Genomic DNA, 20,489 nt, shown 5'->3' with positions numbered 1-20,489 from the left:
TCACCTGGGGCCCCCGAGTTAGGCTCTGTCTTGTCCTGGCCGAGCCCTAGCCTACACAGGTGACCCAGCCCCACTGTTCCAGTCAGAGGCCCATAGAGGGTTCTTGGGGCTCCATGAAGCTACAGAGTGCTCAGGGCAGACCCCAGGGGCCACATGAAGGCAAAGTTGGGTGTCACTTGCCTGCTTGGGCCCAGTGGAGGCCCCCACCCCCATCCTCTCCAAGCATCACAAGAGTGGGATGTTGGGAGGTGGATGGGGCTTTCTCAACCCCTCTGCAGGAGTGTGTACCTGACCTGGGCCCCAGCACAAGGCAGAGGCCTCCTCAGAAGGGAGGGGGCACCCAGCTTCCTTCTCTCTCCCTGGCCAGTGAGCCAGCAGAATGGAGGCCAGTCACCTCCAGCACCACAGACAGAGCGCAGGCAGGTGTGGGGGGGGGGGGGGTCAGCACTATGGCCAGCACCAGCCACAGGGATCCCTACTCCCCACCCCACCCCTGCCCCAGAGCCAGGAGCCAGCACCACGGACAGAAGACTGCCTGCCAGGTCGGCTGTGGGCAGGGCCTTGGTGAGCTGGCACCCAGAGGACAGCACCAAGCCAGTCCTGGGTCAGTTCTCAGCTGGACCCTGGGGAAGTTGACCCAGCCCCTGCAGCCCAACCTCCTAAACTGGGGAAGAGACACAGGTCACACATCATTCCCATAAAATTAAACGCTTTTTAGTGTTTAAAATAGCATTTACACAGAAGCAGCTCTATTAACTATCTGGACGACGCTCCCAACTGGATATAGTATCTACAGTGCAGACATGTGCAGGCCAAAGATGCCGGACGGAAGCGACGTGCATGTGTGCGTGCGTGGGTGGGTGGGAGGCCACCCTAAGATCACAAGGAAGGCTGAGCTGGCCACGCCCTCTGCTCTAAACCCTGCCCCTGCAGCAGCTGTGCGCGTCTGTGGCCCTCACTCCTCAGGGTCCCCCATCCTGCTGCCTCCCCCTCACTGTCCTCCCGCACACCTCCAGACACGACCTGTGTCCCTGCAGGGGGGACACACGAAACTGTTCCGGTGGCTGGGGTAGGGGACAGCTGTCTTGGCTGCCACCCCACAGAGCACACAGGCCAGACAATAAATAAATAAATTAGATCCCTACCTTGGGCAGCCACAGAGGGACCTTGGGGCTATGATTCTAACCCCGAGAGAACCCCCCCAATCCTGGCCTAGGCAAGATGGGTGGGGCCTGTGAACCCGGTGGGGTCCAGGCCTAGTGGCCACCTCAGCTCAGTCTGAGGCCCCGTGCGCAGCTCTGTGGGCAAGCTGGGGTCCCTGAGGCATACGCCAAGAAGGGTGGGTCAGACCTGCCCGAGCACAGGGAGATGCCCCTCCTGCCCAGGGTCTGCACTGACAGCTCCAGCCAGGGGTGGATGAGCCGCCATCCAGATCACGGTGGTCTGGGCTGCCCTCAGCCCTTCCCCTCCAGCCTGCTGCCACTCTGTCCAGGCCCAGACCCCATGGCAGCAAGCACAGGTCTGACCTGCGATGGCTGCTAAGGCAAGCCCACACAAGCTCTAGGAGCAGGGCCCTCCTGCAAGAGCAGGACCCTGGGCCTCCTCACAGCAGGACTGGGCTGAAGGCACTCTCGCCTCGGTCACATGATATCCACAAAGAACTCACAGGGGTTCCCCATGGCCTTCTGGAAGGACTGGCGGCTGCCCGTCAGCTCTGGTGGGACAGCGGCCAGCTCCCGGACAGGTGGCCCCCCAGGTGGCCCACCCACCACCGAGTAGGCCTTTGTCAGGGGGTGCAGCGGGGGGAGCCCTGGGGCAGCAGCTGAGGCCTGGCTGCGTGGACTGCTGCCACGGCTGAGTTGGCTAGGCGGACGCTCCCGCCAACCACTGCCACCCGCCCCGCTTGGTGCCGTGTGGTCTGACTCGCTGCCGCTGCCCCCAGCTCCAGCCGACCGGCTCTCCTTCTCACGGCCCAGGGCCCGACGGCTGCTCCCACCAGCACTCCGGGTGGACCCACTGCTTTTGCTTCCTGAGGTCAAAAACAGGGGAGAGGAATGGTATGGTCAGTACTAGGCCTTCCCTCTTCCAAGACAGAAGGCCATGGCCGGGACCACCAGGGGCAGCACCAATTGTCCTGAGCGGGTGCAGGTAGGGGTGGGCAGCCATGCAGACATGAGGGCCAGACTGGCCCAGCCCAGGGAAGTGGAAGCAGCTGCAGCAGGCAGAGGAGAAGAGATGCGGGGTGGGGCAGGGGCGGGGCAGTAGCAGACAGGCAGGGATGCTCCAGGGCTAGCTCGATTCCCACTCCTCACACCAGTGCCTGGACCGAGGACCTGGTCTTGCAGCTGGGAAACAGAGGCCCAGAGGAGGCCGTGTGCCTGGGGCACTGCCAGCCACCATGGGCTCCCCACCCGAGACCCACCTTTCATCTGCCCCCAGAGCCCTGGCCAGCTACTCAGCTCAGCCCCTCCTGGGCACTCAGGACATGTTGGGAACCTGAAGACGCCCACTGGCTGGGGATGTGCGGAGGGGGACGCCGAGCAGGACCCTGGCTTACCGGCCCCGAGGGTCCGCTCCGCTAGTCCTTCAGTCTAAGGCTTGCTCAGCACAAAGCAAGGGATAGAGGAGTTACACACCAGCAGCCAGGCACCCACACCACCAGCTGGGCCTGTGCAAGGTCCACCGGCGCCCAACACGCTTCCCCTTGGACATTGCTGCCCCTGCTCCACCGTTCTCTCTCCCCATCCCCTCCTGGGTCCATCAAGCCACCCACCAGATCTTTCCCCAGACGCTGGGGGCATGTGCCCACTGGCCTCAGCACCCAACATGCTTCCCCTTAGACACTGCTGCCCCTGATCCACTGTCCTCTCTCCCCGCCCCCTTCTGGTTCCACCGAGTCACCCACCAGACCTCTCCCCTGAGGCTTTTGGGGGCATGTGCCCATGGGCCTTGCTGTCCCCCCCACTCAGCCTCAGGACAGTGTCCCAAAAGATGCTCCTCTGTGACACCCCAACCCTCCTGCTCAGCTGTCCTTCACGTCCCAGCAGCGGGCTGCGGTCATCTGTGGAACTGTCACCTCTGCTCCCTGCTGTGCTGCAGGTGCTGGGGGGAGGGTCTCAGGGCCCCTCTGCTGCTCCCCCACCCTGGGCCATCACATCCCATGCCCCCATTCCCACACCATCTCTCTCTGCCTCTGCCCCATCTGGACCACCAACACACCCACACAACCCCTGAAGACTCTAGGCTCTTCTCCCCGGCCTCTGACCACTCACCCCTTTCAGAAGAAGCCACCCAGGGCCCGAGCACACAGCAGATGGGAGCGCAGGGCAGGGGGCGGGCACGCAGGGCAGAGCCAGGCTGTGGGGGAGGGGGCTGGGCTTGGAGGTAGGGGCCCTCACCTTCACTCTGCTGACTCCCGGCACTGCCGCTGCCGTAGCCGAAGCCAGGGTCCTGATATGCAGGCGGGAAGCAGGGCGGGGGTCCCGGGTACTGGTAGGGGTAGCCCTGACCCAGGGGCCAGGGGGCAGCCGGGTGGGGCAGCGGGGCCAGCGTGTCCTGATCGGAGGCCCCACTGGAGCCGCTGTTGAGGTTCAGGGCGGCAAGATCTGCGAGAGGGGAGGGCAGAGGGAGTGCGGGTGAGGGTGGGGAGGGCGGCCTTCCCTCGGGGACTCCACTCCGCAGCCCCACTCACTGCTGCACAGGTCCCCGAAGACGTAGTAGCACTGCTCTGAGAAGGTGACCTTGTTGACCGTGTGCCGCAGGAAGCCACGCTTCAGCATGCTGCTGGCATACTTGCGCGCCTCCCGCCGCTCACGGAAGCCCTCCAGGTGCGCGTACAGCCAGTCCACCACGTCTGCCCCTGGGTGGCAGCAGGCGGCAGTCAGAGGCAGGAACCCGGTCCCAACCCCCCCCCAACACCCTCCCCAACTCTCCCCCAACCCCCCCCCCCCGCCCACCACTTGCGGAAGTCCTCCAGGTGCACACACAGCCAGTCCACCACATCTGCGCCTGCGTGGCAGCGTGCAACAGTCGGGCAGGGACCCGGCCCCACCCCCACCCCCGGGTGCAGGACCCTCACCGATGACAGCGTTGGCGATGGTGATCTTGAGCCACATGCGGTCCCGGATCTCCAAGCCCGAGTCTGGCAGCTGCATGACCCGGACGACAGCACCCATGTCGCTCTTCACCGTCAGTGGCGCCTCCTCCAGCTCTGCAAGGCACGGCCCCCCTCCTCAGCCCGAGTGGCTGACGGGTGGCACAGGGCCAGAATAGACCCCAGGCCTGGCCTGCTTCCCCATTTCAGAGGCCAGGCTCTGCTGGCCGAGCAACTGTGGGGCTCAGGGCCAGCGCTGAGTGGCCCCGCAGAGTCAGGGAGCAGGCGCTGGGCGGGAGGAGTTTGGACCTTCATCTCCCACCCTGTCCGACCAGGGAAAGACCCCCTGGCCCTGCAGACCAGAGCCCCAGGGGCCGATATCGGGCGTCCTCTACCCTCTCCCCTGCGAGCTGGGGCTGTTAGTCATGTTAGTGGCAGGAAAGCAGGGTGAGTGCCCCACGCAGGCACCTGCCTCTCCCTGCCCCCTCCACGCAGACCCCAGGGCTCGCCGAGCCCCTCCAGGCATCTCCCACTCCCACTGCTGGGACAGAGAGCAGGGAAGAGGGCGGGAGCAGGCACCCCCGCATCCGATCATGAGGACCCGGCAGCACCGTGAACACTCAAGGCTGGCGTGGCAACCGCACCCAGTGAGTGCCTGGCCAGGGCCTCGGTTCCCAACCTTATGAGCTGCCACTTACGCGGAGCGCCAGGCACAGAGCTGGTTAGTGAGGAGGAGCTGGTGCGCGTGACGGCGCTGGAGCAGGGGCTCGTACCGTAGCGGGGCAGGGCTCCCGTCAACGCTGCTGTGTGGGACAGCCAGGCGGCCGGGTCGATGGGCCGAACTGGATCCGCTGGGCAGCCATAGCATGGCAACAGACGGACAGATGGATGGTGTGGGGGGAAGTGGAACACAGGACAGAGAAGAGGCCCTTCAGGCTGGGCTAGGTGCCCGACCCCCACCCCGCCGGCCCCAGGGGGTCACTCACCCCTCGGGATGGTGAAGTAGCTGCGGGGTGTTGGGTCCCAGCACTTGGCCACCGTGAGGCTGATGGGCCTGCGGGGTGGGCGGGTCACAAGGTGACCCAGGCAGCCCCCTCCCCTCCGCTGTCCCACCCCTACACGCCTCACCCCCACACGCCTCACCCCGTCTGGGACACGATCTCCCGCAGGACACGCACAGCATCATCGTTGCTCATGTTCTCGAAGTTGACGTCGTTCACCTGGGGGCAAGAGGTCAGCATGGTGGGTGGAGGTGCTGCTCTTCCCACCCCCCCAGAAGCTCTCCCGGCCCGCACCTGCAGCAGCATGTCGCCCGGCTCGATGCGGCCATCAGCAGCAACAGCCCCACCCTTCATGATGGAGCCGATGTAGATGCCACCGTCGCCCCGGTCATTGCTCTGGCCCACAATGCTGATGCCCAGGAAGTGATGCCTCTCTGAGGGGCAGGGGGGTGGTGAGGAGGTGTGCCCCCACCACCACTGTGCCCTGCCCAGCACCCCACAGAGGCCTCACCCATGTTGAGTGTGACGGTGATGATGTTGAGGGACATGGTAGAGTCCGTGATGCTGCTGAAAGAGGAGGCCTGCAGGGGACGCCAGGTGAGGGGCTGTGAGTGGGACCCATCTGCCTGCCCCAGCCTACACCTGTCCAGTCCACAGCTGCTCAGTCCACACCTGACTGGTTCACACCTGCCAGCCCCCACCTGCAAGATTCACACCTGCCTGGCCCTAACCTGACCAGTCTGGAACTACCTGGTTCACACCTGCCCAGTTCACACCTGCCTGGCGCACACCTGCAATATTCACACCTGCCTGGCCCACACTTGCCTGGTTCACACCTGCCCGGCCCACACCTGCCCAGTCTGCACCTACCCGGTCTGTCTGCCGCAGGCGCTGTTTCCGCCGCCGGCGCTTGTGTTTCCGGATGAGCCTGGAGGAGGTGCTCTGCTCCGTGGAGCTGCTCAGCCTGGGGGGCGCCCAGAGTCAGGGTCTGGCCACCCCCCATATAGTTGAACTCAAAGGGGCAGAGGCAAGGCTGAACCTGGGGAAACCATCCCCACCCTGCAGACAGTGAGCAGCCAGCAGGATCTCCTGCCCAGGTGCACACGCTCATGCATACATATATGTGTGGTCCAGGGCACACATCCTGCCCCACCTTGCACCCTCACCCTCACCCACCGGCTTGTGTTGTCATCTTCATCCGAGTCGATGAAGCTGCTAGACTCAAGTTCACTGCTCAGCACGGTGGACGCACTGTCAGGGGGCAGCCCCAGTTCCCGCCGCCGGTCCCCTCTTGGGTGCCCATTGGTCCGGGCTGCTGTGGGGACAGCAGGGATGGGGGCTGGCCATGGGATCCCCTGGAAGTCATGGGAGGCCCCTGCAACCTCAAGCACTCTTTCACCTGGGAGTTGGCAGGGTGACTGCAGGGCTGCTGAGGGGTCACTAGGGTCTAGGGCATTTGGATCTGGAACTCTGCCAAGGGACCCCCACTGGAAGGGGGGCCAGGAGGGGCTTGGGGTGCCTACGGGGGCCCCAGGGAGGTCAAGGGCATGGCCTCATTACCCTCTTCACGGTTCCGGCGTCGGGCTCGCTCCCGCCGGTGGCTGATCAGTGACTCCGTGCCAGTCTCGTTGTCCATCCCATCGCGGCTGCCGGCCACATTCGGGCTGTGCCGAGGAGGGCTGGGCTGGGGCGGCCAGGCCACTCATGCCTCAAACACCCTCTCAGCTCCTCTCCTCCCAACGTCCAGTAGGACCTCAACTCCAGCAGAGCCCCCATCTACCCACCGGCCCACTCTGGGCCTCTCCACTTGCCCCTCCTCTGCTGACCAGCACCTACTGACCATGGGTCCCTGTTCAGTTGCCCCTCCCCATTTCCAACAGGCTGGCAGGACGCAAGCCCTTCAGCTCCACTGGGCTCAGCAGAGCCCCCCAGAATCCTTACTGGAAGGAGGGAGGCCGGGAGTCCCCGATGCCGCCTGTCCGCTCAAGAGGCGGGGGCAGGTCTGTGTGCCCATCAGTGCCCTGAGACCCTGCATCCGAGTGTGCGCCCTCAGCCAGGACCAGCTGTGGACAAGAGCAGGGCTCAGGAACCAGCGTCCAGACGACCCCAGCAGGGCACTGGGCACGGGCAGTACCTTCTTCCACTCCCACCAGCCCAGGGCCCTCCGCCAGCATCCCATGGACTCACCCAGGAGACCACACGGCCATTGAAGCAGGGTAGCTTGGCATTATCGTCAGAGATCTCCTCCTTTACAACCCTGCAGGCAGACATAGCTGTGAAGCAGCCACACTGGGGCCTGCTCCCACCGCTGGGCTCTGGACTAAGGCCCCCAGCTTGTCCGGGGTGTGGGTCACATGGGGCATCCGGCCACACACCCAGATGCCAGTCTGTGCAGATGCCCTCGCCCAGCACCTCCACTTCTGGGGACTGTCACCATCCTTCCAAGGACCCCACCCAGGGCCCATGGGGCCCAGACACAAATGCAAGTATCCTCCTTGCTCTGTGTGACTCCCCCAGACTTCATATCGCGAGGGCAGGGCCCAGTTCACAGCAGGCTTCAGCACAAGTGGGGTGTGGGCAGACCCCCCGGGAGATGCACAGCACATAGACCCGCAAGCTCACACTCCAGAAGCGAGCCACCACCCTCCTGACCTGTTGGCCCAGCCAAGGAGACAGAAACAGACCCCCACTCACAACACTGGCCCAACTCGAAGGGCGGTCAAGTGCAGGGCCAGCAGGGCCCACGGAGAAGCCTCAGGCCCTGAAAGTCAGCAAGTGTCACCAGCTCTACCACTGCCCAATGGCTAGCCTGGCCTGTCCCTTCATGCTGCCCCCAGCAGGTGGGCCTGGACGGACAGGAGAGGCAGATGGCCAAGGCCCAGGGCAACTCTAACTTGGACGGAAGTCAATGACCCTGGGGTCAGAAACAGGTTGAGGAGGTACAGGAGTCAGGTTCTAAGGGGTGAGAAGGGCAGCAGGGAAGGGCCATGGAGCAGGGCAGACAGTGCTGTGGCCCAGACACATCCCACACTGTGGCCTCCCGGAGGCCCAGGGAGCAGGGTGGGCAGGGCAGGGCCGGCAGCAGGCCCCTGGAGCGCAGCCCTACCCAGCACCGCAGATTTCCACACCTGGGATGAGGGCCCGATGTAGAAACAGGAGCTGCAGACCAGGCAGGAAGTAGCCTCATGGCCTATGGGCCCAGACACCTCAACTCAGCGTGTCCAAGGCAGCAGCAGGGGGCAGAAGGCCCCCGAGAGCAAGGCTCCGGTCCACCCCACCCACCAGGAGAACCCCAAGACCTCAGGGCAGAGTGCACAGAGGAGACAGGGCAGCCTGGAGGGGGCACTCTGCCAGGGTCCTATGGTGACTTCATCAGATGCCTCCCAAGCTAGCCACACAGGCACAGATGAGGTGGACAGAACAATGGACACGAGTCATTTCTCAGGACTCCCTCTCCCCGGTGAGGAACAGACAAAGTGTCCGCAGCCCCCATCACGCACCACAGAGCTGAGCTCTGGGGTGGCCGAGATCCAGCCCGGGAGTCAGTCCGGGAGACCATACAGGAGTCACCACAGGAAGACCTGCAGTGGCCTGGGGACACCTGGGGTTCTGCCGGCTGCAGCCAGGAGACGGGGGGGTTGCAGCAAGTCCTCCAGGGGGCCCAGCGGGCCCCAAGCACCACCTCTGAGTGATTGCAGCAAGAGACCCAGGGGGAGCCTGGTTCTCACTTCACAGCCCAGGTGGCCTGGCCAGCAGCCTCCCCGCCCTCCCTGCACTCATGCCCCCGCCCTTTTGACTCACAGCACAGGGTCCATGGGGCTTCCCAGAGGTGGACACCTCAGGCAGTACCCTGAACCCCCACTGCCTGCACGGCCAGTGCCTCCAGACAATCGGTCACCCAGAGCTGCCTGAGGCCCCCATGCAGCCCACCCACACATGAATGCCCCGCCCCCCCCAGGGCCCAGAGGCCCTGCTTCCCCAGTCCTCCCCAGCCTGAGAGATATACACCTTCTGGCCAAAACTAAAGGGCACCCATCTTTCCCCCTGGGGGTCGGGGCATTGAGGAGCAGTTAGTCAGGATAGCCAGGAGGGAGGGGGAGGGGAAAGGCCTCACCCTCCCCAGGGGCAAGCCCAGCATCAGGGGCACGGTGCTGCCCATCCCTAGTGACGGCCAGGAACAGGGACGAGGTTGGGGGTGGAGTTGGGGGAGGCCTCAACCAAGCCTGGGGAAATGCCCCCCAATCCAGAGCGCCTTCTCTGAGCCTGAGAGTAGACCTCTGGAGCTGTGGTCAGCAAAGACATGAACCCTCAGGGTGGCCACCCAGGGGAACCTCTGTTGGCATGTTGCCCCCAGCTCTGGGATTCCTGGTGAGATCCCTGATAACCTGGAACTTGGGCTGTCCAGCCCCACCCGCCGCCCCCGCAGACGCACCCCAGCGAGGAATCTGCTCAGAGCAGGGCCCGTACAGAGCAGGGCTCCCTGCTCAGAGCCAGGAGCCCAGGGACCCTTGGGCTCCCAGAGACCCAGTGGGATGCCCCACCTATGTCCTCAGAGATACAGGGTTGCCCCAGGAGTCAGGGTCCTCAGTTCCCACAGAGCCTTCATCTGTCCCCCCACTGCCTCCTGACCAGGCTTGGGCTCTGCAGGCTCCAGGGTGAAGGGTCTAGACCCTAGACCCTCCATGCCTGACCACAAGCTCCAGGGGGTGAAGCATCTAGAACCTCCCAACACCAGGGTCACTGACTGCAGATGGCAGAGCTGCAGAGGGCAGAGTGGGAGCTCAGGCCGCCTGGACCAGGTCAAGCGCAGCTCCCACCACAGCCCCCAGGGCCCACAGACAGATGGCCCCACAGACCAGAGCTCCTGGCCCAGAGATGCAGGGCCCAGGGCCACTGCCAAGTCCAGGGAGGCCTGGAGTGCACAAGGCAGCAGAAGCCTGTGAGCACGGCTGCACACCAAGCCCAACGCTGAGCACCTCTGGGTCAGCCCAGCACAGGCTCTGAGAGCCTCCCCAGCTTCACTGGGACACACAGCCATGACCTGCATAGGAAGAGTGGGAGGGAGGCACAGGACTCTCTACCCATTTGCCAAAGATGCTCTACCCACTTGCCAAAGATGCTCATGGAGAGTGAGGCCCGGCCAGAGCAAGTGGCTATGACCACACCTTAGACTTAGGAAGGTTTCCCTTCCTGGCCAGAGAGGCCAAGAACTGAGATGTCAGGAACAGAGGCCTCAGCAGGGTCAGGGACCTCACAGTCCCCAATCTGAGACCACCCCTCTCATAAGGGGGCCACTTCCCCAGCCCAGCCAGGACCTGCCCCCTCTTTCTCCAACCTCCAGCTATATCCATTAGGTAGCCTAGGTGAGACTAACTCTCATTTATACTAAAGTATGAGTGACTAATCAGACACTCCCAGAGGAAATTTATTCCACTGAGTAAATGACTCTACAGAATAAACAGAACCTGGAACTCTGTAGGTAGATCTCAAGAGAGGGAAGGAAGGAGGCAGATCCTCTCCAAGGGTCCCTGAGGCCAACAGGCCACCAATCACAGGTCTGGGGGTGGGGGTGGGGAATCAGATGAGCCTCCCCTGCTCTGTCCGCCCATGCCCACTGCACCTTCCAGAGTCACCCCAATCCCTCCCTCTGTCCCAGCCCAGCCTACCATCCTGGTCTTGTTCCCTCCCCCACATCCCAGTCGTGCTCAGACAACCTGAAGAACTCCTACTCTTGCTTCAAGACCCAGATCTTGCCTGCCCACCATGACCTCCTGGGCCAGGGCACCCATGGGTCCTGAAAATCCTCTAGCAGCCACAGCCTCTGCTGGGAGTGTACCTCGAGTGGGGCAGGGGTCTCTGCAGCTCAGTGGCTATTAGACACAGGAGGAGGGTCAGGCCCCTCAGGCTGCACCCCAGATCATGGTCCAAGGGCAGCAACCAGGGGGGGCTGGGCACACAGTGTGCCACACACTCCTCTCAGTATGTGAAAGAGCATGTGTGATTTCAGTAATTTTTGTTAAAATGATAAACTAAGTTAAAAAACAAAAGCACCCTTTCACATACCTGATGCTCACAGCCAAAGCAGAGCAGGCTCAGAAAAGTGAGACTGTAGGCGACCAACCAGCTGAGGCGGGGTTTGGGCGGGGTGGGGGGGTGGACAGCCAGTGTCAAAGACCAGGCTCCCCAGTCTATGCCCTACCCTGTGAAGCCTGGCCTGGGGGCAGCTCCTAACCTGAGCCCAGCAGGGCTGGGGGCTGTCAAGGCCCCATTCCCCGTTCTCTGCCTCTCCCTGGTATTGAGGGCATAAGACAGTCTAGCTGCCCCCATGTCCCTCAGGCCTCCCTGGGAGCCACAAAGTGGCCTCAGCCTGACCAGACCTGGGAATGCCCAGGATCAGTGCAAACCACAGAATCCAGGAAATGGCCTCAATGTCAAAGTCCCAAGACGCAGCCACAGACAAGGACACGGGCTGCCTAAGGGCGCCCAAGCACACCTGCTCGGCCCAGGCGGCCTCTGGGTGGCCCCCCCAACCAGCACTGCCAAGCGGGGGACTCAGGTTACCCATGGTTGTGCTGGGTCAGGGCTCGAGAGTCCAGCCAGCCTCCAGTTCACCGCTCACCGTTCCAGAGGCCCGGCCCGGCACAAGCAGGAAGTCCCCTCAGCCGGGACAGCCACCACTAAGGGCAGACATGAGAACTCTGACCCAGAGACTGCCAGAGTCAGCAGCTGGCCTGCACTGCTCTCAGGAACCCAAGTGGCATGTGGTTCAGCAGGGACACAGGCCCTGTGGCCAGCAACCCCAAGGCTGGGGTGGGTGGAATAAAGCCCCATGTTGCCCAGTGAACCTTGGCCCCTGCCCTGTCCTGAGGACCCTGGAGAAGGGGGCCAGAAGAATGCTGTTTTAAGCTTCCAGAAACTCCTGCAGACCCCGGCAGATAGGTGTGCCCTTGCCCGGATCACCTCATTTCCCCTGTGCTAACTAGGAGACCCACTGGGTGGCTGGCACCCAATCCCCACCCTAACCCCTTCCCCCCAACGCTTGGAAACTTTTCTGACCCCAAGCCTCATGAATCCCACCCACCCTCCACATAAAGGAGGCAGTGGACTCTGAGTCTGACAGGTGCCAAGATGGGATTTCGGAGGTCCACTTCGACCACAGACCTCCACCGCAAGTCACACACTCAGAACAGGGCCCAGGGTGAATGGAGAAGCCAAGACCGCTCTCCGCCCACCGTCCAGTGCTCTCAGACCCCGGGGCCGGCAGTCAGGGGCCCAGGCGTCTTATGCTCAGAGCACAGACAGGTGGGACACACGCACCAGGGCGCACAGACACCGCCCAGGTCACAGCCCCAGGATCCCCTGCCCTGCCTGGCCGGACAGGTGCCTGCCGCGCGCACCCGCGCACCGGCCCTACAGCCCACTGACCCGAAGTCCTGGTCCATGGACTTGAAGAAGAATTTGTAGGCGTGCACAGGCCGGTTGCTGAGCACGTTCTTGAAGTCGGCCAGCGTGACGCGCTCGGGCGCCACCGGCAGCTTGACCAGGTACGGCGTCTCCTCCTCGTCCATGTGATAGATGATCTTGGTCTCCGCCATGGCGCGGCGCTCAGGCCCGGCTCGGGCCTCGGACGCGGGCGCCTCCCCGCTGCCGGCCCGCGCCCCGCCCGCGCGCCGCTCCCGGCCCGGCCGCGACCAGGCCCCCGCGTCCCCGCCCGGCCGCTCCGGCCCCGCCCGCCCTGCCGGCCTCAGCCCCGGCCCTGGCCCCTGTTCCGACCCCGCCCGAACCCCGGCTGCTGTCCTGCCGCCCGCGGCCGCCCATGCGCCCCCGGCCCGGGACGCAGGCAGGGAGGGCGCGAGGCCCGCCGCGTCCGTGCGCCCCGCCGCCGCCCCCTCGGGCCGCGCGTTAAAGGGACCGCGGATCCAGCTACGAGCGGCCGCTGGGGGCACCCGAGAGCGGCGAGTCTGACGTCACCAGGCGGCCCGCGGCGTGGGGGCGGGGCTGCGCACGCGCGGTTGGGGGGGGCGGGGCGCGCTAGGGGGCGGGGCCTCCTGCAGTGTCCAGGCCCGGAGCCCAGGGCGCGCACGCCCGGCCTTCGCCACGCGCATCGGGGGGCAGTCCGCAGGGTCAGACTCCAGGCCTGTGGGCGGCCGGCGCGCCCGGCGGGGAGAAGGCGGGTGGGGGCCCTCAGGAAGCTCCGAGCCCGGCCTGGAGTCCTCGCGGCCGAGCTCCGGTCTTCCACCTCTTCAGAGTCCGGCAGCGCCTTTGGTCACACCGACGGGCTGCGGCGGCTACGCGGGAAGCTGAGAATTCTTGTGTCCGGACCGGAACCGATGACACTCTGTCACTTTGCCCCCCCACCCTCACCACGCGTCAGCTCCGAGTTGGCGCGCCCTCTGCCAGGTCGCACGGGGGCTCCAAGACACACGGGCCAAGCATATGCGGGTCCCCGTGTGGACGCGACAGTAGGGTCAGCGCGAGCAGCTGTGCGCACACAGGGGCACGGCCCTCCGGCAGCAGGTGTAGAATTTTTTTTTTTTTTTCCCAGCCGCTGTCCATCAAAGCTGCGTGGGGTTCTCCGTGGGGCAAAGGATACGAGGAGCAGCGCCCCCCTGGCTGTGAAGGGTCCAGCCACTGGGGAGAGCAGCTCTCCCTCTCCGACCAGGAGGAAAACTTGAGGCCACTAGAAGGAGGCCCACGCTGGCGAGAGTGAGATGGGAGAGGACCTAGGGTGGAGCCTGAGAGTGACGCGGGTGCTGCCCTCCTTGAAGTTGGCTTGGAGCCTGGACTCTCCCATCTGCCAGGTCTCTCCCATCTGACCATCCTCGCTCAGTGGACCAGCACAAGAAAAGGCCACATTAGTCCATCACTGACTGGAGGAGCCAGTTTTTCCCTAAGTCCCTGAGTCCAGGCCAGGGACCACCCTCAGGTGAGCCTCTGCAGGGGGGTGTTGACATCCATTTTCCTGGGCTCTGAGGGCTCTGTGAGGTTGGCCCACTCAGCAAAGCCTGGGTCTTCCCTTGGGTCTCAGCTTCCCCAGAGGTGATCTGAGGAAGCCAGGAAGGATGGCCTTGAAGGAGGGATCACCATGGCTCTCTGCTGGGTGTTCAGGGAAGGAGGAAGACAGTCCCTACCCTGAGAGCTCACTAGGGACCAGATCCTCCAGGCCAGAAACAAATGGCTGCTGGTCACACTGATGCAAGGTCTCTGGGGCCCCAGCTTGAACCTCTCTCTCCTACCTGATCACCTAACTCTCAGCCCAAGTCACAGGACAGAGGCTGGTAGCCAGAGGCCAGTCCCAAGACCATGCTCATGTGGTTGAGCTGGGGCTCTGCAAGGGACCTGAGTTTATGGCCAGAGCCTAAGCTCTGACAGAAAGGGCCTTGTCCAGTGGCAGTGTGGCCACTGTGAGTCGGGGGTCACTAGGGGGGAGTCACAACTCCCTGCCCCAGCCTCCCTCCCTGCCTTTGCCACTGGGGGGTGTTCTTGAGAGGTGTGAAGAGAAAACAGCTACTTTGAATTGTTGCCCAGGCATTTTACTGCATGACAACCCTGCTCAGTGTACAGAATCTGGACAGTTAGGTAAGGACCCAAGCTCAGGATCCCCAACACAAGTTCTTGCCTTGCTTTTCCCCCAGCACCTTTTACAGTGACCAGAGTCAAGCCCCTGACAGTCAGTGACCACTGCCCCAAGCGCCTTATAAGTTCTAGGTGCTTGCTATCCCGGGCTATCCATCTCCAGCTTGCTGGTGACCTGATGGAGAGCTGCCCTTCCCCTGGCTCACAGAGCATGTCCATCCCCCAACCAGGAACTGTAAGGAACAGATTTTGTGTGTCTCCTTTGTGTGACATCTTGAAACTGTGGCTTCATCAAAATGACCCCAGGGTTTCACCTTCCGCAGGTGAGAGTTCCAATGCTGGGAGAGCCACACGCGGAGTCCGTGTGGGTGGTTGTGCTTCCTCGCTCAGTGGGTCATGATTGGTATGTTTTCAGTCCACCACTCTGGGTTTTCCAACTTAGGCTGGCAGTTGCCCCTCCTGCCCCCCAGGGCCTTGGAAGACAGGGTCAGGGTTGGAGAAACAGGCTTCTTTTTACCTCATACTCCTGTTCCTGTCCCACTCTGAGGGCTCTCCCACTCACTGCTTCCTCCTCCTTTTTCCTCATGCACTGAAGCCCATCCTGGCACCTGCTTCTCTTTTCAGAGGACTGATCTAGTACAGCTCTCTGTCCTCATATCCCACAACATGCTCCCCTCCCCCATGTCCAATAAACCCTCTGAAGAGGACCTTTGGGTGAGGGAGGCACGTCTTTGGGGGGCCAAAGGAAGGGGTGATGACAGTGCAACTTCAGATGAAAGAAAGCACTTTGAGGTCCCCAAGGCGCAGACTCTGCCCCCAGGGAAACGGAGGGGAGCAGCAGAGGCATCCTTGGGCCCAGGTCTAAAATCAATGTGGTCTTTATTGAGACGCTAGCAATTCCCCAGGATGAGCAAGTGTGGGGTGTTGGGAGTGGCAGCACTGGCCACTCTAAGACCATCTTGACACCATCCTCTGGTCCTCGGCCAAAACAGAGTCAATGAGCCTCATCCCTGGACTCCAGCCCAGGGAAGGGCTGAGAGAAGGGGGTCAAGGTCAGAAGTCACGTGGAGCCCAGTGACTGTCAAGGCAGCTTGTTGGAAACAGGGCTGGAGCAGGGTAAGCAGAGAGGTGGCCCCAGGTGGCCAGACGCAGTGCAAAGAGACACTAGCCCCAGGCCTGGAATGCATAGGCTTTGGGTTGCCATGCAGAGCCCGCCACAGTCTGGCGGGGTAACGTGGGGTGCAGTCGAGGGGAGCCAGCAGGCAGCTCTCCTGAGGAAGGTAGGACTGTCAGCCCTGAGGCTGACCCAGACCCCAAGAATCCCCACTGAACCTGTCCTGCCCGCATCCCTGCAGAGGGGGGGCTCCCAGCCCCTGGTGTGCAGAGGCCAGGAGAGTCTGAGGGACTGGTGAACATCAGCAGGGTCTTGGAGCGTGTCGGAAGACTAGGTGGTCCTGAGGGCCTGGAGGCAGCCTCACTCTGCACCAATCCAGGCCAAGTTCCTGGACAGCGGGACCAGCCGCTGGAAGGGGGGCCAAGTGAGCTGCGTGGGGGTCAGGAAGAGTCCTCCGAGGTGGACAGACAAGAGTTGGCAGAGCTGCTGGCCCAGCCAGGAGCCTGGAGTCGCCTTATTTGCAGTACTCCTTCCTGAACTCTGGAAGCCAAAGGGACAGGTGGTGTCTACCCTCTGCCCTGGTGAAATGGGCCGACTTCCATCAGGACCATCCAGGGACTTCTGGAACCCCGAGGGGGAGGGGACTCCTGCTCGCAAGGCTGGCGGGTGTCTTGGGGCTCTGAGTGGATGGAAAGGGGGTACAGCCCAGCTCTGAGATGGGCAGGGGTCTCCTCCCTCCCCTCCACTCACCTTTGTCCAAGTCGATGTTCTTGGCAGGCGGGAGGCTGTGAGCCAGGTCAGCCCTCTCCTTCAGGATGTTGTTTTTGTAATCTGGAGCAGGAAGAGAGCAGGGTGAGGGCCCCCCAAAGACGTGCCTCCCTCATCCCAGGCCTGGGAGCCACAGTCTTGCCCCTTGGGTCTCCTCACCTAGTCGAATGTCCTCACTCCTGTAAAGAGCCGGGTCCCTGGAGGCCACAGCAAACTCTGCCATGTTCATGTCTTTCCTGGAGGCAGGAGGGTGATGGGAGGTCAGAGGGTGGGTGAGTCTGCTGGGTCCCCTGAGAAGCCAGAAGGGACACTCACCCCTTTGACTTGGACTTCTTGTCGGAGTATTCGTAGCCTGGGGAGGGAGACTCGTGTTGGGGACAGCCTTGCCCACTCCCCAGCTCCTCCAGCCCAGAGGAACCCTCTGCTTTGGTCACTGTGCCCTAAGTCCCGCCTCCGGCTGGGAAAGAATTTCTGGCACTGACCCCAGTCAGGCAATCGACTCACCTCCACGGCGGCGCTGCCGGGTGGCCAGAACGACCGTGATGAGCAGCAGGATGAAGAGCAGCAGGGTGGCCAGCACGTAACCCAGCTGCTGGAAGAAGTGGGCCCGGCCCTCGGGGACGATGACGTTGATAACGCTGCGGCCTCGCGTCAGCGTGGGATCTGCCGGGACCGTGCGCGGGACGACGTCAGGAAGCGCACCGTCCGCCCCGCAGCCGACCTCAGCCCGCTGGGGCCTACCCCCAACACTGGAATCCCTGATTTGGGACGGGAGGGGGCCAGGTGAGTTGCTGCCCCGCAGACATACCTCCTGCACCTGGGCCGGGCGCGCCGCTGTGGCTGGAGCCATTGCCCGGGGAGTCCCGCGGGGGCGGGGGCGGCCGGGCGGCTGGTTCAGTGACTCTCAGGTGGAAGACGCGGCGCTCATGCAGGCCGCAGTAGTGGTGGTGCAGGTGGCAGGAGTAAGTGCCCTCGTCTGCCGGCTCCAGCGGGTCGATGAGCAGCGAGAAGTCGCCGCGCGCGAACGCGTCCGCCTCCACCGCCACGCGATCGCGCAGGAAGGACGGCCCGTAGGCGCGGCGCTCGCCGGACGCGTAAAGGTCGAGCAGGCGGTCCGCACGGTCGTGCGGCACCCCAGGCGGCTGGCGGTCCCAGTGCACAACCTGCTGCGCTTCCTCCACGTGTTTGTCGGTCCACACGTGCGCGCGGTTCACGCAGGTCAGCAGCGCAGGCGCACCACGCTCCACAGCCAGCACCTCTTTCTCACCGTCCCAGTGCGCGCCGGTGGCCCGGGCTGGAGAAGCATGGCAGTCAGGGATCCCGAGCCGGGAGGGAGCCGGGACGGGGCGTCCAGGGTGGCAGGGGTGGAAGTGCACGGGCAGGGTGTTGGGGGGGCACACTCACGGTCGTCGGTAACCACGAGGCGCACGGCCAGGCTCTCGTAGAAGTGGCAGTAATGGTGGTGAAGATTACAAGTGTACAGCCCCTCGTCAGTCTCCTCCACCGCTACGCACCGGGGGATGGGGGGGGGGGGGGGAACCCAGCCATAAGCTCCGCGGCCCCGCCAGCGCCCCGGGGCCCCCGCCCCCCGCCGCGGTACCCCGGCCAGTACCTCGGATGAACAGCGAGAAGTTGCCATCTTTGAAGGCGGAGGGAGGCAGCAGGAGGCGGCCGCGGTCGCGCGATTCGTACACGCGCTGCTTGCCCGCAGAGTACATATCCACCAGTCGGCGCGCGCGGCCGCCAGCCTGGCCGCCGCTGAGGTCCCAGTGGACGACGCGCTGGCGGTCGTGCAGCCGGTCTTGGGTCCACACCATGCGCGGGCTCTGGCAGTGCAGCACCGCCCGGGCACCTGCTGCCCAGCTTACTGCGGACTCGGACACCACGGAGCTGTCGGAGATCGCGGGCCCAGATGGCCCTGGTGGGGAGGAGGAGTCACCGGGGAGGGATGAGACTCCAGAGGACAGTACAGGATGGGGCTAGCAAGAAGGCAAGGAGACTGACAGGTTCCTAGGGGAGGGTGGTCACTAACCTGAGGACAGAAGGACGGCAGAACCTGAAATGAGAGGAAGTGAGGGTAAAACTGGAGAGGGGGTGACCTGAGCCTTTACAGGTGGGTCACTCGCCGAAATCGGCCCCCCACTTGGCCCCTGGGTCCCTTATAGAGTCCTAGTTGAAGTGGGTGCTAAGGACACCTTGTTAACAGGTAGGGGTAGGTCCAGAGAAGCCAGGAGGGCACAGTAGGGGGGGTTTCCTATGCCCCTACCTCTCCCAGGCCCCCACTTAATCCTTGTGGCCACCTGCCCAGGCTGCAGGGACAGCACCTGCCTTTCTTGGGGTGACTGGTGGGGCCAGCCCAGCTCTGGATGTGTGCTTGTCTCCAAGGGCCACCTTCAGGAATGATGGCTACCCTAACCATCACTGCAGCAAAGCCACAAGAGCATCAGTGCTGACACCTCGGCTGGTTTGGAGGCTCCTGCACATACATATGCAGTGTGGCACCTGTCCAGAGCCACGCTGCACGAACCCTCCAGGGTCCTCAGGCTGCTGGCACCCCACCGGGAGCCCCTTGGCCTTCAGAAAGGACAAGAAGGCTGGATGTGGGGAGTGACCCCACCATCTGCCACCCCACACGCCAAATTCCTGCTCCAGAGATATGGCCTGGCGCCCGGGCTGGACAGAGGAATGTGCCGGGTCAGCAGGCCACCCCTGGGGAGCAGGTTCGGGGGGCCCGGGAACAGACCCTGTGAATCCCATGCTTCCCGGGTCCCCCCCAATCCTTCATCCATCCCCTCCTGACAACGGAGAAACACAGGCTGGAGGGGCGTCCCAGAGAAGTAGGGGGTGCAAGGGACCCCAGGAGGAAGCCCCATGCTCGGCCTCCCTGCCCTGTTCAGCCCTGTCTCTAGGATCCAGTGAAGGGAAGTTCTGTAGGGATCTAACATCAGACTTCAGCCCTTCCGTATCCTGGGGGCCTTCTCCTGGTGAGCAGTACCCTCTGAGGCCCCCAGACCCATCCACTTCCTGGTGGGGTGTCCCCTCACCCCAGAGTTCAGACAGGCTTAGCCCCAAACACGGACTGGCTCAGACTAGGTGTGACTCCAGCCACCCCACCTCCCATGAACTCACTCTGCAGAAGCACAAGTCTCCAGAGCAGGACCCAGGCCCGCAGCTCCATGGCGCCCGCCTGGCCCGCCGGCGCTTTGTCTCACTTGGTCTCAAACTCTGCAGAAAAACAGCCCGGCCCCCTCCTCCTCCCGCTCCTCAGCACCAGCCATGACATCACGGAGCCCTGGGCTGGCTGACAGTCTGCAGACCGCCCCCTCTGCTTCTGCCCGGCCCCTTGGCCTCCCCCAGTACTTGGCTGGCCTGGTGGGAGGGGTTGGGGCCTTGGCCACTGTGTCCCAGAGGGTGAGGGGAATCACTCTGGCTTGGGTCCTGGAGAAGGGGGCAGCAGCCCAACCCTGGAGGGGCGGGGACCTGAGGGCATGGCCTCAGATACCTTGTGGGTGTCTGTGACAGACAAATCCCCACTGGGGCCACTGCAGGTCTAGGGTTCTGGGGGGAGCATCTCCTCACCTGCACTCTATAGGGGGACCCCAACCAAGACATTCCCCCTACCCCCTACCCCCTGCAGGCCAGCAGAAAGGCCCAGGCTCCCTGGCCACCAGCTCTTCCTACTGGCTATGTGGTGACCCCTGGGTCTCCATTTTTTCAGTTGTGAGGCGGGGACCTGGGGGTGCAGGGGCTCCCTCCTGGCAGCATGATGGGCACCACGGTCTATCAGTCAGCTTCAGCACCCAGAAAGCTGCCAGGGAGATGAGCGGCAGGGACCAGGGTCCCCTGTCTGGGTGCCCCCACCCTATCTGCCCGCCACCCAGACCCAGGTCCACTGCTCCCGGGAGCATCGCCCTCTCCTCCTGGAGGAGAGGGAAGG

At 63.6% G+C, this 20,489-nt stretch overlaps 2 protein-coding genes across 7 annotated transcripts; both read right to left on the bottom strand.

Moving 5' to 3' along the window:
- Positions 1-698: 698 nt before the first annotated feature.
- DVL1 (dishevelled segment polarity protein 1) lies at positions 699-12,839 on the bottom strand. Of its 5 annotated transcripts, none has more exons than XM_065935963.1 (15): positions 12,520-12,839; positions 7,282-7,351; positions 7,036-7,157; positions 6,655-6,740; positions 6,271-6,406; positions 5,965-6,058; positions 5,606-5,675; positions 5,389-5,528; positions 5,237-5,313; positions 5,080-5,147; positions 4,792-4,944; positions 4,079-4,210; positions 3,692-3,859; positions 3,399-3,605; positions 699-2,029 (listed from the first exon to the last, which is right to left on the bottom strand). In XM_065935963.1, exons 1-15 carry the CDS (start codon positions 12,687-12,689, stop codon positions 1,641-1,643), a joined length of 2,082 nt encoding a protein of 693 aa, XP_065792035.1. In that variant the 5' UTR covers positions 12,690-12,839; the 3' UTR covers positions 699-1,640. The 5 variants fall into 5 exon arrangements, with proteins under 5 accessions (XP_065792035.1, XP_065792033.1, XP_065792034.1 ...); XM_065935961.1 differs by having other exon boundaries at positions 6,655-6,758; positions 12,520-12,838; XM_065935962.1 differs by having other exon boundaries at positions 6,271-6,409; positions 12,520-12,838.
- A 2,693-nt stretch (positions 12,840-15,532) lies between these two features.
- Positions 15,533-19,811, bottom strand: MXRA8 (matrix remodeling associated 8). Of its 2 annotated transcripts, XM_065935965.1 has the most exons (10): positions 19,682-19,811; positions 18,585-18,608; positions 18,165-18,470; positions 17,957-18,058; positions 17,361-17,846; positions 17,057-17,215; positions 16,868-16,904; positions 16,712-16,788; positions 16,535-16,615; positions 15,533-16,324 (listed from the first exon to the last, which is right to left on the bottom strand). In XM_065935965.1, exons 1-10 carry the CDS (start codon positions 19,728-19,730, stop codon positions 16,299-16,301), a joined length of 1,347 nt encoding a protein of 448 aa, XP_065792037.1. In that variant the 5' UTR covers positions 19,731-19,811; the 3' UTR covers positions 15,533-16,298. The 2 variants fall into 2 exon arrangements, with proteins under 2 accessions (XP_065792037.1, XP_065792038.1); XM_065935966.1 differs by lacking the exon at positions 17,957-18,058.
- Positions 19,812-20,489: the final 678 nt, after the last annotated feature.

The sequence above is a fragment of the Muntiacus reevesi genome, chromosome 5 (genome assembly GCF_963930625.1).
Source record: "Muntiacus reevesi chromosome 5, mMunRee1.1, whole genome shotgun sequence".
NCBI lineage: Eukaryota > Metazoa > Chordata > Mammalia > Artiodactyla > Cervidae > Muntiacus > Muntiacus reevesi.
Note: the sequence above shows the minus strand (reverse complement) of the source record. Positions and strands in the feature narration are given on the sequence as shown.